The 17,542-nt window shown below is 38.7% G+C and overlaps 2 protein-coding genes across 4 annotated transcripts; one reads left to right on the top strand and one right to left on the bottom strand.

The window, feature by feature from the left end:
* The first annotated feature begins 1,412 nt into the window (after positions 1-1,412).
* On the top strand, positions 1,413-3,242 carry LOC103715616 (uncharacterized). Its single transcript, XM_008803301.6, has 2 exons — positions 1,413-2,444; positions 2,679-3,242. Exons 1-2 carry the CDS (start codon positions 2,107-2,109, stop codon positions 3,043-3,045), a joined length of 705 nt encoding a protein of 234 aa, XP_008801523.4. The 5' UTR covers positions 1,413-2,106; the 3' UTR covers positions 3,046-3,242.
* Positions 3,243-11,648: 8,406 nt separating this feature from the next.
* LOC103715614 (nucleotide-sugar uncharacterized transporter 2-like) lies at positions 11,649-14,992 on the bottom strand. Of its 3 annotated transcripts, XM_008803299.6 has the most exons (8): positions 14,605-14,992; positions 13,691-13,822; positions 13,449-13,600; positions 13,151-13,359; positions 12,980-13,073; positions 12,723-12,889; positions 12,455-12,625; positions 11,649-12,291 (listed from the first exon to the last, which is right to left on the bottom strand). In XM_008803299.6, exons 3-8 carry the CDS (start codon positions 13,461-13,463, stop codon positions 12,006-12,008), a joined length of 942 nt encoding a protein of 313 aa, XP_008801521.1. In that variant the 5' UTR covers positions 13,464-13,600; positions 13,691-13,822; positions 14,605-14,992; the 3' UTR covers positions 11,649-12,005. The 3 variants fall into 3 exon arrangements, with proteins under 3 accessions (XP_008801521.1, XP_008801520.1, XP_038985776.1); XM_008803298.6 differs by lacking the exon at positions 13,691-13,822 and having other exon boundaries at positions 14,605-14,986; XM_039129848.3 differs by having other exon boundaries at positions 13,693-14,882.
* Between the last annotated feature and the right edge of the window lie 2,550 nt (positions 14,993-17,542).

The following is a 17,542-nucleotide window of genomic DNA, read 5'->3' as shown; positions in this document are numbered from 1 at the left end:
ATTTTTGTACGAGTTTAATAATTTGTAATACTTTGAGATTTTTGTATTCTTAACTTTTAAAATTTTTATCTTTTCTTTGTAGATTTCTGATACTTTCTATAGTCGTAAAGATGATGATAATGCTACCATCGACCCCATGTAGCCCTTAGACTATTTTTTTAGAAATTTTATGTATATATTTTTTATGTTTTTCGAAGCACATTGAGTAGTAAATTGATTTTCAATCGTGTTTGACAACGTAAATGTAATTATATTTGACAATATAAATATTTGCTATTTCTATATATATTACATGTATTATTATATGACTTCTGTTATGTATGTGTTTGGTGTATATATTTATATACAGAGTTTTAAAATTTTTTAAATATTTTTTAAAAAAATAATTTACTCTTGCAACGCTTTAAAGCTTCATTAAAATATACATTAACGATGCTTTAGCATCATGTGTTATAACTCATGGTAGCATTGTCGACGCTTTTGCAATGCTTTAGAAAGCGTCGAAAATCTGACTCACGACACCTTTTCGTATAGGCAATTCCATTAAAAAGCATTGGCAATGCCAAATGTTCTTGTAGTGGGTGTTATACATTTGTCATTATAAAAGATTCTTTTTTTCTAAATTCTCTTTAATGGATAAAAAAAAGCATTGCTTCATTTATTAGATTCAAAGCATCATTAGAGATCTTTGTCATCAACTTTTGCTCTCCAGCAATGTTCCTTAAAAATTTGATGTCAAACATTACTAGCATTCTTATTATTTTCCTTCCCCTTTCTTATATATCAATGGTTTATGTATTAAAATATTAATTGGAATATGCCATTGCAACTCCTTTTCAGCGAGCCTCATGCCATGATAAGTTGGTAATGATCTAGATATACATTGTATGAATTTTTGAGCATTTTGCTATTTGCAAGGTTTAATATGTTTAAATGAGTGAAACCTACATCTAAATCGCTCCCTTGCATGTCACCTAAAATTAACAATATTGTTGTATTATGTTACATAAGGGTTCGATCAAAACCCTACCCAGTAAACATGTAATACTTACCTAAATTTAAGATATTTTCTATATCTAAGGTTTTAGGCTATCCATGTCTTTTTCTACTTGTCTTGTTGATTTTGATGGCTTGTTGTCTTTTTTGGTCACAAAAGGCATTACATTGTTCTTTAGATCCGACAAATAGGAGATCATCGACAACTCTATTCTCTTACACAATTTCTTGTCTGATTGATTTAGAGGCAATCGAGAAGATCAATCAGAACACACCATTACATTTTCTTTTATTATGAATGTGGTGCAATGAAGAATTGATGATATCATATTACATGTATTCACTAAACATGTTGAATCTTGAATGAGAATTACATATGATCTATAAACACCCAAATCTAAAAGAATATCAAGCAAAATATATCTTGCATTTTCTCAAATCTAGTTGATCTTGGCATGTTTTTGATGGTGCAATTTGTATTCTATATAGCTTAAGCTGCAGGAATTTCTAACATTTTCATCATGTTCAAGTGCTAGCAGCCTGAAATGGGAACATGTACATGCATTTGGCTCTCTCTATCTCACCATTTAAAAACAGCAATCCCACCATATCAGGTTGATAAATCTAATCCCGGCTCGATAGAGTGGACGCGTATCCCATCGTGCATTTCTATGCGTCTGGGTCGTTGTAAACCCCCGGAGCCCGGAGAAAGAGAGAGAGAAAGAGGGAGAGGGTGCGGTTTTATGAGGGCTGCGTCACTGTCGCAAAGGGAGACGCGTTTGAGAGCCCGCAGGAACGTGTCAAAGCCCGTCGCTACGGCCCCTCTGCTTCTATTTCCCTTGGTCCCTTCTCTTTCTCTCTCTCTCTCTCATTTCGTTCTCTACCCCTATCTGACTTGAAGAAAGAAAGAAAAATATTAAGTCCGGTTGAGGCGAGAGAGAGAGACTGAGAGAGAGAGCAGAGGGCATGGCCATTACCCCGCGCTAAGTTGGGCCCCAGGAGCAGCCGCCGCCCCCTTATCCTGTCCCCTCCGCCGCCGCCAGCCGTCCGATTGATGACTAGGGAGCTGAGGCGGAGGACGGGAGGAACGAGGGGTAGAGGAGGAGGGGGATGTCTCTGGTTTTCGCCGGCGTCGAGGTGGCCGGGGGGGGCACGGTGGGGATGAAGGACCACGTCAGCCTCCCGGCGTACCTGCAGCAACAGCAGCACGGAGACAACGGCAGCAGCAAAGGGGACGAACAGCAGCAGGAGGAGGAGGAGGAGGAGGAGAGGAATCGGTTCTTTATAGAGGAGAAGGTGAAGGAGGACTCCTCCGAGACCTCTTCCATCGGATTCCAGTCGTCGGATTCGTCGTCGGTGAAGGACGGCGACGATGAGGAAGTTCAGAGCAAGGCAAAGGATGGGGCTCTCGGTTCCTTGGATTCCTTAGAGGAGTCCCTTCCCATCAAGTGAGCAACAATTCCTTTCTTCCTTTTCTACTTTTTCTTTAAAAAGAAAAAATAATTAATTTGTCATGAGATCTTTGTGGCTTTCATATCACTTAGAATTTTTGCTGGATGTATATTATTTTGTTTCTACGATTTTTTTTCTTTTGTTTAATCTCTCGAAGTCGATCGATCTTGGACAAACATAGTAATCTTCTTTAAGAAAAATTACGTTCTTCTGTGTTTCGATCTTTGCAGGCGAGGGCTGTCGAATTTCTTCTCCGGGAAATCAAAATCGTTTGCGAGCCTGGCGGATGTGGCCGCCGCGACCGCGAGAGACCTCACGAAGCCAGAAAATCCCTTCAACAAGAGGCGGCGGCTGCTGATGGCTTCCAAACCAAGAAGAGCTTCCTACGCCTCACTCGCTCCACCTCTGCCGCCTCTTCGCATCGCAGAGGAGGAGGAGGAGGAGGAGGAGGAAGAGGACGCCGAAGGCGACCAGAGGAGCAGTGGAGAAGCATCCACATTGGCTCCCCTTCCACCCCATGGCACCAAAGGAAGAAAGATCAAGAAGGCTTTTAGATCCCCTAGGTCCTTCTCCCTCTCTGATCTCCAGAACGTTTAGTTCTTCCCTTATTAGCTTCATCATGGCGACATTATATGTAGTCTTGCCTTAATATAACTAGTAATATAAGTTTCTTATGTTTCCTGATCTCTCTTTGCTTTATATATAGAGAGACTAGAGAGAGAATGGTAATAATATGGTGAGTTCTTGGTATAGACAATTGCAACCTGACATGAAAAGAAGAAGTCTTTCTTGCTTGATTTGTGTTCCAAATTCTGGATCATGGAGTTTCCATGGCTTTGCAAGGAGAGGACAAGGGAAGACATGGGGGGCTTAAGCTTTGAAATCTTTTGGGGATCCTCTGCTTTACCATCTGTCTCGTTGTTCTTTGGCGGTGTGGTAAATTATTGGATGAGGGATAAGGTTTAAAAGGGTCCGAGGGACCACTGAAATGTACATGTATGTCGTGGTGATCTTATCCTTTTGCACCCGACCACTAAGATATGCTTGAATCGTACGCTTACCTGTTTGTCTTTCTTTATTTAACCTTAAATAAATCGGCCTACTTGCCTTTCCAAGGTCCAATGAGAAGGGTAGAAGGATGGAATTCAGATCCGACAACGGAAGAGGGTTAAAGATAAGCACTAAAATAAAATGAAATTAAAAAAAAATTGGCATATGACCCCATGACAAGACTCGAATTTGAGAAATAGCCGTTTCGCATAGAATTGCTCCTGCCTGGTGATGTCATGAAAAGAATTATGCAAGAGAGAAGTTTTTGGATGCTAGCTTGGATTACCAATCAGTTTTTTTTATTAAATTAATTATGATCTATATTTATTTACCATAAATTTAGACTTTCGATTCATTTAGTCTGCAGCCTCATAAATGTGGACCAATTTTGGTTGGAGCAACTGGCAGAAGTTAAAAGTACACCCAATTTCTTATTTTCCACTGTGCTTCTTTCCTTATTTTCTAAGAATCACAGTATTAGGCAATAGGGAAATCGCATCTTATCTGCCAAAAATATTAAATTATTTTATCAATCTGACCCAGAAAACCGCAAAAGCTTTCCATTATGCAGACACATAACCATCGCCCTATATACATAACAGCCAACCATCCCTAAAAATCAGTATTTTTTTCATTGATACACTCCGAACCGATCATAGTTGATATGGCAGTCTACCCTATGAAAGCTCGCCACGTGATCGGAATAAAAGCATGCGGAGATATTTAAATTTCGAATTCTCTTCAATTGGTGTCTATTACAACTTGCTCCTAGGTTGTGCATGGTTAATCCACACGGGAGAGACATACGAGAACAAAGCTCATATGAGATGTACAGGTTGTTACCGAATCATTAGCATGCATGCTCAATTTACTCCACGGCGAGCATGAAGGACCTTCAGGTACGTTCTCTCGACTCCACCGTTTTGTTGCCATTTTGCCACTCCAAACCTCCTTTGTTTCTTTGGGATCACCGTCTGATTTAGATATCGGAAGATCCCTACAGGATAAACTCTGACAAGTATACTTCATTTTTTTGTTCAGATAGGATATTGTGCAAGAGCTCTTGTCCAAGCAGCATCACTGCCATCCAACCCTTGCTTCTCAACTTGAGGACTGGCAGCAAGCCCTAGGTCAACCTTGCCGACTAGAGTAGAACCTTTGCCAATCTCTCCAGCAACTCGTTGGTTTGGTGCCCAAGGTCGGACTAGATTTCAACAACAACATTTTCTATTTGTGTTTTATTCTTTATGTGTTTTACAATTATATTATCCTTAAAATTTGATGAAAAACTTATATTCTTCATTTAGAAGGATAATATAATTAAATAAAAACAATGAGCGATCGAATTAATACCTGGAAAAATACATGATTGTGTCAAGTGTCATTTTCATCAAATCAACGGTCGCAATAGTTACTTTCATAAAAGCCAGGGGACTGGTCATTATTTTGAAGCCTCCCCTGGGGTTATATGCCAAAACGAAAGGTCCAAGTCTCGAGTTCGAGAAGAGGTCGTTTCGGAGAAATTATCAGTTGCTGCTATCCGGCATTTCTCGCTCCGGATAGGGTGTCGTAGGGGATACTTCTTTTATTTTCTTTCTTAAAAAAAAAAAAAAAAACTTGGTGGGCTGTAGTGGAAAAAATAGCTTCTAGAAAGCTGGTGCTGCAGGCCCGGAAGGTCATCTAAGCCGTCCAACTGGCTTGATCTTTTGGGTCGGCAAGGGGGGTGATGTTGGAGTAGGTGGCCTTGGGGCCCCACAACCTTTGAGGTGGGTTAAAACTGTTATTCTAAGTTAAAGAGACCTAGTCTTGTCTCCCTTATCCAGGGACTGGATTGGGTGGCTGTTTGGACCGTCCAGCTAATTGGGATAACGTCTTGGACAAGCAAAGGGAAACCATCGAACTTTGCTTTAGCGCCGGTGGCGATGACAAAGTTCCCTGGCCAGTCGGATGTTTCTATCAGGAGCTGTAGAAGCTCAGGTCGGATATATGCAATATTTGGATGGGATGTCACTCACCTAAACGTAATAGTGTTTTGCTGCGCTAGTCGTAACATCCGCAGCAAAATTAGCTGGACTAGAGGTGGAATAGTTGATTAGGAGGGTTCAAAATGTCAAACTACAATGATAAGATGATGGTTTTCTATGTGAGTTGCTCATTTTGGTGTCCATTTTCAACTCTCCAGAAGCAATCTATGGTATGTCAGCAGGCAACATCAGCAGGAATCCAATTTATAGTGGCATGAGCCTATTGCCCACATATTAGCTTGAAAATAAGGATGTAAGTGGACCAAATAATAATTCGTTCTTGCATCCGAATCTATCCAAATATAAATACAAATTTGAGTATTTGACTAAAATCAGTTATCTATATCCGTCAAAAAAAATAAATAGATGCAGATATAGATAGCTATCCAAGCCATATCGAAATATTTGGTTTTATTTATAATTCTATGTAATTTTATATAGCGTTTTTAAACTTTTAAAATAAAGAACCGTATTAGCATGTTATAGAATTAATTTACTTTCTATTTAGTAATATCTTTAATTTAATTAATGGCCATAAAGTTTAACTATTTGACTTATATTTATTTTTAATATCCATACTTTTAATACTTGATATATACCTATATTTATTTAAAAAAGTGTACATAAATATTCTGTATCTGGTTAATATTTATATCAGTTTCGTTTTCAGCCTTATCTGAACTGTTCAGGCTGTTGGACATTCTCCAGACATTATGAAGCAACCTGAGGGATATTTGAAAATAGTATAGAAGTCTCCCTCAGGCCATAATTGAATATCTGGGGATCCAAGTAAATTATTTCACAGCTCATAATAATTGTCACATAATATAGTCAATCAAAATAACTTGCATTACCGACACGTGGAGTGCTTGTAATCTCGCCATCTGTTAATATTCTCTTCTATATAAAATGGTTAATCTATGCCGTCCGTGATTTAATGCGACATCATAGAATTACTATGGCTTGAATCGCTATTTTCGCATATAGGCTGTGCAATGGTGGTTGACCATTGCAGTCTTTTAGCTGGTTATTAAGCAATGTTATGGGTGCATGCTTGCATATTACCTTGTCATATGCGACCTTGTGCTCCCCGGGTTCGGGCTGTATCGATCTTTCGGGCGAAAGAATAGATCTCTTCTTTCTTTCACGATATCAGCCATTGGATCATGCAAGAACCGCTTCGAGATCTTTGCCAGCAGATAGAAGAGAGAGATTGGATTGCTTTAAAATTTACACAAGATGCGATCTAACGGTTGGCATCGTGAAAGATACAACCCGAACCCGGGCTCCGCTTGTTTTACTATGGCAGTCAGTACAAAAGTTGTAGTGCATGTGAATATACATATGTAGATCTACTGAATATACTTGTATGAGAAGAATCTCTTCAACCACCCCTGTACACAGAACAATGCCAACGTCCAAATCACTCCATGGCAGAACGTAGCTCGCTTACTAAAGATGAGGCCCTTTCTTATCCATGTAAGCCCAAGTCGCCCGACCAGAGCCCATAATTTGCCTGCGTATCTCTGGTACGTGGGCCGGCCCTCTCGGCCCGGCAAAAGTTCAGAAGAGCTGCCTTGAGTGTACGGACCTTTCATTAGTAATATTCTAACAAAAAACCAAAGTTCGGCTTCAGCGTCGATCGGAACTCGGCTCTTCCTCGTTGCTTTTCTCTCTGGCTTTCTCTCTCGATCTAGGGTTTGCAGGCAATGGCGGGTGAAGAAAACCAAACGGCAATCAAACGGCCTCATCTCCCACTACCTGGATTCTCGTCTTCGTCCCCAGGGCTGCATCATAGAGGCCATAGGAAAGCTGAAGCAGGTCCGATCCTCACCGATTTTTTGATTCCTTTACCTTAGGGCTTGGTTTGTGGGGAGAATTTTACTATGATAACTATAAGAGTAATTTTTGCATACTCGTTTCAAAGAATTTCTTCTTTCACCGAAATATTTTTTCTGAAAAGCTGATTATATAATGCTTGAAAAAATAATTTTTACATATTTCGTTAATCATAGAAAAATAGCAGATTTCATAGCAGTTTAGTTAAGTGTTTATTTTTCTAGAAAAGACGTCTTAATAAAGGGCAAGATCTTATTCCATTTTATAAAACTTAAAATACTTTTAAAGAAAAAAAATCTCAATTCCTATCAGTGGAATTGGATTTTCTGATATTCTTTTTTATAAAATATGAAAAAGTTGTTGTCATAATTCCAACCAAATACAAAATATTTTTTTATTTTTCTGTTGACTACACTTTTTTTTCTCTTCTTCCAGCAAATCAACCGGATTTTTAGTATTTCTTTAGTGCGCGATTATTCTCTTGACAAATGAAAGTTTTTTTTCCTACTTTTCCCGAGTAGTAATATGATTGTATATGGAGATGGGCAAGTTGGTTTTTCTTTTTGCTACTGCCTATTTAAAATTATAAGAACAGATTCTAATGTTGACTCTATAAGTGCTTTGGGTGGCCTTATTTGATTAGAGATTTCAAACTGGAATGCTGTGGCTTCCTAATAACTTTTCTTCCCTGTCGATCTGTTACTTGACATGGTAGCATCCAATCCATATAAATTTTGCTCAATTATATTTCTTGTGTTCCAACAGACACGGTTTTCTTTTGCTGAAATCGATTTGCTTTTAGAGATCTGGGTGGGATCTGACACTGGACCCCTCTCTCCAAAGCCATACACACATTCATCATCATGTCACACTCAAAACAACATTGCGCTCTTTTTTCTGGTTCACATTTTTTTTTTTTTTGTCTTAAGTAGTAAAACATTCTGTATCGGTTAGTGCCTGTGCTTCATGCTGCAAGTGCAACTGATTGAAATCCAACCATCTCATTTTGCTAACCTTGGAAAACAGGAAGCTTCCCTTTTCACTTGTCGAGTAGATCCTCATTGTCAAAAATAAAAAATAAAAAATAAGGTTAAAGTCTACTGCTTTCAATTATTAAACCGTTGTTCCATCTTTAGTCTTTTTTTTTTTTTGGTGGATCCATGACAACAAAAAAGTAGAGGTAAAAATAATAGCTGATGCCAGTTTCCAAATGCATGTGTTACTTCAATTATCCATACAGTTTATTGCTAGGTCTGTTATATCATATGCACAATATCAACAACATAAACACCACGATCAGCCTGTGATCAACTCAATGGATCCGTGCTGTAGTGTCCCTTAATCCACATAAATTATGGGTCGGGTTCGCTCTGATATCATTTGTAACAACTCAGGACCTCACCTAAAATAACTAGCCAAAAGATATTCTTTGGGTTCTTTGATCGTATATAAATACCCAAGATCTATTCAACGAATAATCCATGTAAGACTAAACACGCAACCCATATAGATCCTAACAGTAGTAGACTTAAAATTTGTGTTCACCACTTCATTTTAGATGGCCATTCCTTAAATACATTCTTTAGCCGCGTTGATAACTTGCTCATACATCTGTCATGAAATTATAAGGTTATTATTATGTGGGAATAGCAAAAATGGTTCTTGGCTCAATTTAAAAGGAAATGAATGTTAGAAATGTGGATTTATGACACCTATGGTGCCTAAGTGAAAAGGATATATACCACTTAAAGAGTTACTTTGCTGATTTTGGCCGATAGACTATGCTAATGCTTTTTGACTGGATTTGAGAGCATAACTGGAGGTTTGGGCCGTACTTCGATGGCAAGCCAAGGCAAAGGGGCCAAGCCATGCCACTTTCAACTAAGCTAGTTGGTAGACGAGGCCAAGTTATGTTAGGCTAGCCAATGGGTTGGACCTTCCTAAAAAAAAGTTGTCCTCAAAATCCTTATCTGAGTCTTCAAAAATAGTTGGAGGTACAGCCCCATTTCATTTTGTTTTTGACTAGATTCAAAATAACTCAACTTGCCATACCTTCGCCGTGCAACTCTGAACTAAATCCTTTGGTTTATTAAATTATTTCTAACCTAAATAGTACGTTGCATTGTAACGTGAAAAGTACCAAAAATATAAAGAGTTTTTCTTGTTTAGAAATCCTCGAGTAAGACATCTCAACTCTTCCAATTCATCTAATTTACATATTTTATTCATAATTTTTCTTAATTTTCTGATATTATGAAACTTGTTCTTAGCCCGCATATTAAGTAATTTCTTCTTAATGAACACAAATTTGCAACTCCTGTCACATCTTGGTTTGCAAAATAACTTAATAACTAAGGGACACATAAATACGGTATAATATAACCTACTTGTTAGCAAACATGCATGTAACCCTAGTTACACTCATCCTAGGCCTAGCATTAGTAATCTTAATCAAAAGGTCTAATTGTATATGTTTATAAACACATCTTAAGTCAAATCCTAGGAATTGTTCCCTTTGTGTTTGCTAAGGAGTACAAGTGTCATGCAGACATTGTTAGCACTTCGTAAGTTGATGTTTTAAATTTTCATATCCACATAAAAATAATATGGCATCTTGTTGCTTGTATCCTTTCTTACAACTTATTGTTGTCTCAGGGTTGTGTTCGGGATGCTTATTGGTCTACCAGTAACATTTGTCTACTATTTTCTTCTTGGACTGTAGAGGATGAACACAAGTTGGACTCACCTGTAAAGCTCGATTTTCCATTCTGTAGTGATTTCACCACAATAGCCTACAATGTAACCCATACCTGAATACATATTCTTTCAGATGAATTTGTTGCTATTCTTTTAGCTGGAAACGTTCAAGCCTGTGTTTTAAGGATTTTTTTTTTTTTTTTTTTTTGTTAAGTCTAGCGAGATCGTAAACCTAAAATTGAGTCATGAATCAAGGAAAGTCCCAGCAAGAAAAATTGACAAGATTCCCTGATATCATCTTAGTTCTATGCTAAGGCATGCCATGGTACAAGCAGGTATTGCAGGAGAGTAAACAATGAAGGCAATGAACAGAAACAGGGTAAAGACTCTGAACCATCATCAATTTGTGGCCCCTCATGATAGGTTAACTGCCCTCCAGCTGCTGAACAGGATTAATTATAAGAAGTTGCAATGCCTTACTTTCTAGTTATTTTTATTGCTTACAGCAGGGAAAGGCAGTAATGCTTGAACTTGGAGAAAAGTGGTGGTAGGCTGGCAAAAGCCTACTACCAGCAAATCTAATGAGGATCGTCCAAAAGAAACAGAATGCATGGGATGAGTGAAGTCAGAAGCGGTGGAGGAGGAAATAAAAAGAGGGTTAGAAGATATCCATTCTAAAGAAGACTGATTAAAACATGAACCTCCTCGAAAGACCTTTTTTTTTTTTGTAATAATGATTAGAACAGAAGGAAGCTGGACGAAGCAAAGACAAGGCTTAGAAGATATCCAATATCCAACGATTTCACCAATTAAACCAGTTGGCACCCTTCGGACGATTTCTGTGGAACAACACTTGTAGCATCAAAGTGGGGAAATAAAATTAAAACAATAGCAAGTCTGACAGCAATGTGAGATGATGATCACGAGCATGATGACTCTGAAGAATCTAGTGTCAGGCACAGAAAGGACTACCATTGGTGTAACCAGGAGATCAGGAAACCCGGGAGACATACAGAACATTCTGCGTCTTCAGCAATTTTTCATGATCTGCACCTTTGACTTCTATTGTTCTTTCTAATTTTGTGATGTTTGTTTGTCCCACAACTATCAGAGCAGCTGATATAATATGTTGGTGTTTCATTTTCAGCTACTCTTCCACGCATGGAACTAAGTAGATTGGAATGGTTGAACTACAAGATTTGTGGTGGTAAAGAGAGAGACACCAAGAAAGTCATGATGTGTAATCATAACTGATGGATTTGGGGGCTCCACAGCAAGGACAAGTGCTTAAGATATATCCTCGTATATGATTTAAAACATACTACATTAATACAATTTTAAAAAAATATTTGATATAAAGTTCGCAGGTGGCACACATACTGAAATGATGATAGGAAGCAACCTTTAACTGAAAAGATTACAAGTCCAACCTTGCAACTGCAATAATTACGTATGAGCAACAGACATCATTCATAGGGAAAATTTTGTCAATTCTCTAACTCATTATAGAACATGACAACTGGTCATGTGTTTTCATCAATATGTCAAGAAATTAAGCAAGAATAAAATCACATATAGATGGGAAGCATATGGATAAAGGGAATTAATTGAAGTAATTCTTTTTCTGCAAGAAAACTGCTAGAGTTAATTTTGTATGCGTACAACTTTACAATAAGTATCCAGGAACGATATAATCCTGGTATGCGATACATTTATGGTAGTGCAGAGCATATGGATGAGTATAATTTGATCAAACTGGGGTGACCCAGACTGAAAATTAAATTGTCAGAAAGAAGAGAAGAAACAGTAGGAGAAAAGCAAACCAAAACTTGAACTGGTTACTTCCTCTTTCTTATGATTTACACTTTCTGTATAATCCTAATCTCTACACTCTAGGTGGATCCCCAAGATAGAACGCTGAAGTGTCCCCACAGTTGATTCTGCCCTTTAGACAGTTTCAGTAGTACAATTTCCATCATGGGGATCGCTACCTTCCTTGCTAAGCTTAGATTTTATTGAAGAAAAATATGATTGCCAAGGAGATGCTTTAGCTTGTTGTTGATGAGAGCCTAGCATGTTGAGGTATGTGTACAAGGACATCCCTGCAAGAGCTGTGATAGCTCCACAGATACTTGACAGACCTGGGTTAGAATTGAAAAGAAGGTACCCTCCAAGAAGGATAACACATGTTTTGAACTGTCCGAGAACAACATGAGAAGTTGCAGATGTTGCCCTGTGAAAAATAAGCAAGAGATAATTTGTTCAGGATCAAGAAATGTTAAACTGCAACTTAAGCAAATCAACAGGGTGTCATCCCAGCCCAAAAGTTTCGGCAGGTCTTCCAAAATGGGAATAAACGTCTCATAGAAATGCTCTTAGACAAAAAAATTCCTCACCCAAGAGCCAAAGCCCCTGACCACTGGAGCAGAAAACCGAAGACAGCTGACGTGAAAATAGCTGATGCATTGGAAAAGTTCCAGCGAAAGGAGAGAACACCAGGGGGGTCGAGCCAAGGCATCAAGGCAACCAAAAAGAAAAGCGTGATTGGTGTTGTCTTCCACATTAAACTGTTGGATGACTTGCATTAGGAAATGATGTAAGGATGCTAGCTAAATGAGGTATTGATATAAATGAAAATGAGTTCCATATCAGGGGACTACGTACGCTAAGGCAGTCCAGTTATCCTGCTGCTGTAGATTGGACCATAGAATCTTATTAACTGCACTAGGTATAATCCATGCCAATGCTATACAAGCACCAAAGAAGTTGAATTCAAGGTCTGTAACTGTTGCAACAGCAACACCAATAGATACTATAGTTAGCGCAATCACCTGCAAGACCCAGAAACATGCATCCCAAACAAAGTAACTGAAACTGAGCTCGTCCATAAAACTATAAATTTTGATATGATGAGTTGTTACCTTCTGGCAAGAGACTGCCTTCCTAAACAGCATAAATTCGGCAAGAACAATCGTCGGAGTAACAGCAATCTTTGCCATCTGATAGAATCCCACACTGAAAAGCAAAATAGTTTAGCCTCAGTCACTAATTTAAAGTTTCATGAGGCTTCAGACAAAAATGCTTTACCTTACCTATTATACTTCAAGCTAACATTAGCAAGGCCATTAGATAGTGACATGACAATGCCAAGGACTAGCAGAGAAGAAAAAGGGGTCGACTTGGCAGGAGGCGAGGCTGGAAGGAGTGAGAAGGCATTCAATATAGCCATTAAACCCCAGCTCAGGATGTAATGAATAAAGGTTAGAAAGATTGGGTAATTGAACCCCACTCCCCCAAGCACCTGAAGAAAAAATCAGCACTTTGAAGTTTCCATTCTTGAACAACAGATCATCAAACATAAAAACTGGCAGACAGTAGAGGAAAGCGCACCAATTTGTTCATCATAATTATACCAACAGAAACTAGGAAATTGAAAGACAAAGCAACTGTTGGACCACAAATCCGTTGCTGCAAATGCTTGGCACCCTCACATGTGCAGAGCTCACTAAAAAGGGAAGCACGCAGATCCTCAAGAGCCCTACCTGGTTTTACAGAGAAAACAGGAAGTACTTTGGTTGAGAGAATTAAAAAAAAAAAAAAAACAATGAAAGTAGAAAAGGAGTAAATGTTACACTATTGAGCCTTCTAATTGTTTTCCTCGACAGTGCCGGTGTCACTTGCAGTCATATGACCATCAATGTTGTGCCAGCGAAACAAAGCAAACTACTAATCTCGTACTAGATGCTGGCAATTAATGTTGAACACTAAAAAAAATTCAAGTAAATCATCTATGAATGAGTGGCTTAAGTTCTAAAATGTCAAACAATTTGAGCCAATCACTATATTTCAAGTAATTACGACCCTTTTTTGTCACAAATTCTTGAAAATAATTAAAAAAAGAAATAGACTGTAAGCAGCCGGCATGAACATCTAATCCCTCCCCCTTCTAAGTAAAAATCATCTACCTGATAAATCTCAATACAAGTAGAAAACACAGTATCGATCAGAAGAGAAATGTCTTCTAAAACATTCAAATGATTGTGAACAGTATCGATCTAAAGTAGAGCTCTACATTGTTCTCCATGTACAGTTCAAGCAACAGACTAACATTTAAGAATGAGCTCCATCTTACCCTTTCCGAAGCTAATGTTACAGCTATCTGATTCCAAAAACTCAAACGGAAGTGATGACGCCCCTTCCCTTGCAAATACTTCAGTCTTAGAGAGTGGGAAATAGACGATGGGCACCAGAAACAAAGCATCAAAGCCTTCGTTTCCCAAGTAAAAATCGCAGACATTTATCGAATTCTTCGAGCCAAAAATGAAAACGCGAACAGAACCATATCATGTTTCATTAAAATGCAGCCAATAGAATTGGTTCGAAAGAATAATATATACAAAACAAGCGAGCTAAGACCACCAAAAACGGACCTTTTTTACTCGAAAAAAAAAGAACGTTAAAATGTGTCCGATTAAAGAGTGTAAGGAATCCAAATAGACCCTAAGATCCCTGGAACCAACCAAGGAAGGAGGAGGGGAGAAGCGACCTCTTTCGCCGGCGTCGCTGTCCTTGCGCTTGAGGAACTTCCTCACATCCTTCTTCCAGAAGAAGCTCATCACCCTCCGACCGCAGAGCATCCTCCCGAAACCTCCTTCGGAATCCCTCCACACCCAACTGAGCCAGAGAAGCAGAGCAGAGGAGAGGCCACGAAGAACTCGACGGAGAAAGAGAAAGAAGAGAGTATAAAGGGGGTGGAGTGGAGAGAGAGAGAGAGAGAGAGAGAGAGAGAGAGCGAGAGGTGGACTGGTACCGGACTACACGTGGGGAGGTGATGAGCAGGTGAGAGGAGAGGGAGGTGACCAGACCGTGGGAGACTGACCGTTGCGTGGGATCGCGAGAGGACGGGGCGATTGAGCGGAACCCCGCAAGCCTTGCTCCCACCGACGGGAGCGAAGGGCACATCTAAAGCGATGGGAACCGATCGTTGTGACCTGACGGTGGGACCCAGCTTGATGGGAGCCGGAGAAGGATGGCGAGCGATGGGTGTGAAATAATTGCGGCTTCGCTAAGTTTAGGGTCTGATGATGGGTGTTTTCAGTCTTTGACATCTCGCCAGCCTAATCATCATTCCCTATTTCCTAATTCCTTATGGCTTAAGGAGACCTTGTTCCGTTTTTAAGCAACCATGTACGGACCAAAGCAGCAATCAACCTAGCGGAGCCGCATAGCTAGAGTAGCCAGTGGTTTGAGCTTCGCTCAATTAAAAAAAAATGGTCGAAACTGATTTGAGATGGATCAAATTTTAATATCCAACTCGAGCTTCATCAAAAATAAATAATATTCAATATCAACTCGTTCCGATTCAAATATTAACTAAGTTATACTTGAACTCGACGTCGAACGTTGATCATAATTAAAAAATATTGTTAAAACAAAATATAGCATTATATTATATTTTAAATTATTATAGTAATAATATATATTATAAATATAATATAATATTATTAAAAATATATATTCAATCAGGTTTACGAGCCTTTAAGTCGAGTATTTTGCTATTCAAGTTCGACTCAAAAAAGTATTCGAGTTATTCAAGCTCGAAATAAGCTCAGAAATAATTGAGTTGAGCCAAGTCAAATTTGGACTCAAGCCAAACTCGAGCAACTTGCAAGCTATTTGGCTTATTTGCGCCTTTAGTAGCAAAATAAGTCTAAAATTGGATGACGAAATGTAACTTATAAGAGACCAACTGTGCATATTGAGACCGAATCTATGATGAAGTGTAACTCATAAAAGAGTAAGACCAACCACACGTATCCAGACCGAATCTAGCCATATTTTGCCACCATTTTGATCGGCCCACACTAAATCAAACTTGGCTTGGTCCAAGCCTACCAAACACGAGTAGATTACGCTGGGACGTATAAGTCAAGCCTACCTAATAAACCTAACGATGTATGACATTTGATAGAGGTTTGGATTAGGAAATGATAACGCCATCGTTCTTTTTATTTATTTTTATTTTTAGTTTGACTTCTATTAGCTTCTAAGCACCACCGAGGGACATGGCATCGGAAAATAGGCATTTGGTATCTTCGAGCATTTGGTTGGAAAGGTACAGGTACCAGTAAAATAGGCATTGGGGCTCAAAAGAGCACCCCATCAATCATTTACCCCAATGCTTCTTCTGCACTTGTGCAGCTTCTCTTGGGGTCCTAGTGGAATGCAGTGTCTACGGTAAATACTCATAAAATGACGCACCCCACTTTCCATGATGGATTTTGCAAAAGAAAATTCACTTCATAATTGATTGTACCAAAAAAAATAATATACATACATACGTACGTACATACATATATATATATATATATATATATATGTGTGTGTGTGTGTGTACGTGTATGTGCGTGTGTGTATGTACGTGTATGTGTGTGTGTATATATATATATATGTATGTGTGTATGTATGTATGTATGTATGAGATCAAATTGCTTGTCGTATGTATGTATGTTTGTATGTAGGTAAAAAATAAGAGTCCATGAGGTGTGGGAGGCAAGGGGGAAAAAATAATATATATATATATATATATATATATATATATATATATATATATATATATATATATATACATACATACAACAAGCAAAAAAATCAGAAAAAAAGATATCTTGGAGTGCCAAAGGCACCTCCCCACTTTCCATGATGAATTTTGCAAAAGAAAATTCACTTCATAATCGATTTTGCCAAACAAATAATATACATACATACATACATATATATATATGTGTGTGTGTGTGTGTGTGTGTGTGTGTGTGTGTGTGTGTGTGTGTGTGTGAGAGAGAGAGAGAGAGAGAGAGTATGTATGTATGTATGAGATTAAATTGCTTGCCGTATGTATGTATGTATGTATGTAGGTAAAAAATAAGAGTCCATATGAGGTGTGGGAGGCAAGGGGGAAAAGTAGCGGCAACATCATCAATGAAGTGAAGGTGGGGCTCATGGAAAAGGATGACATCAGAAATGGTAGTAAAGAAGGAGGCAGGTAATAAAAATGAGGTGCACCCGATGAGAAAATGAGGAAGAGAGGCACGAAGAAAATGACGACGTCTATGAGGCGGCACATGAGGCAGGGTAGGCATAGTTGGTGGTGAATTTTGGAGGACATGCCATCAGCCTTTGCTATATATTTATTCTCTGATATACACTTTTTTTTCTTTTTTTTTTTTTTTTTTGGTAAAACTATCATTTCATATAGCTCTTAAATGGGTACAGCTAGAAAAGTCAAAAGCAAGAAAATGATATAAGGAAGACAGAATCTCTGCGGTCGTGGTCTAGATAAATTCTCTGAAGTGCCGAGCAACGAAGGAGGCAACTCAATCTGCAGCTCTGTTTGCCTTTCGAAATACATATGCTGTATGGAAGGACTCTATCTCCCTGATCAGTCTGCGAGTCTTACTGAGCAATGGGTGATCATCCCTGTAACG

The sequence above is a fragment of the Phoenix dactylifera genome, chromosome 12, assembly GCF_051530095.1.
Source record: "Phoenix dactylifera cultivar Ajwa chromosome 12, Ajwa_hap1_PhDact_Kaust_v1.1, whole genome shotgun sequence".
Classification (NCBI taxonomy): domain Eukaryota; kingdom Viridiplantae; phylum Streptophyta; class Magnoliopsida; order Arecales; family Arecaceae; genus Phoenix; species Phoenix dactylifera.
This window is presented reverse-complemented; position numbering and strand designations above follow the sequence as displayed.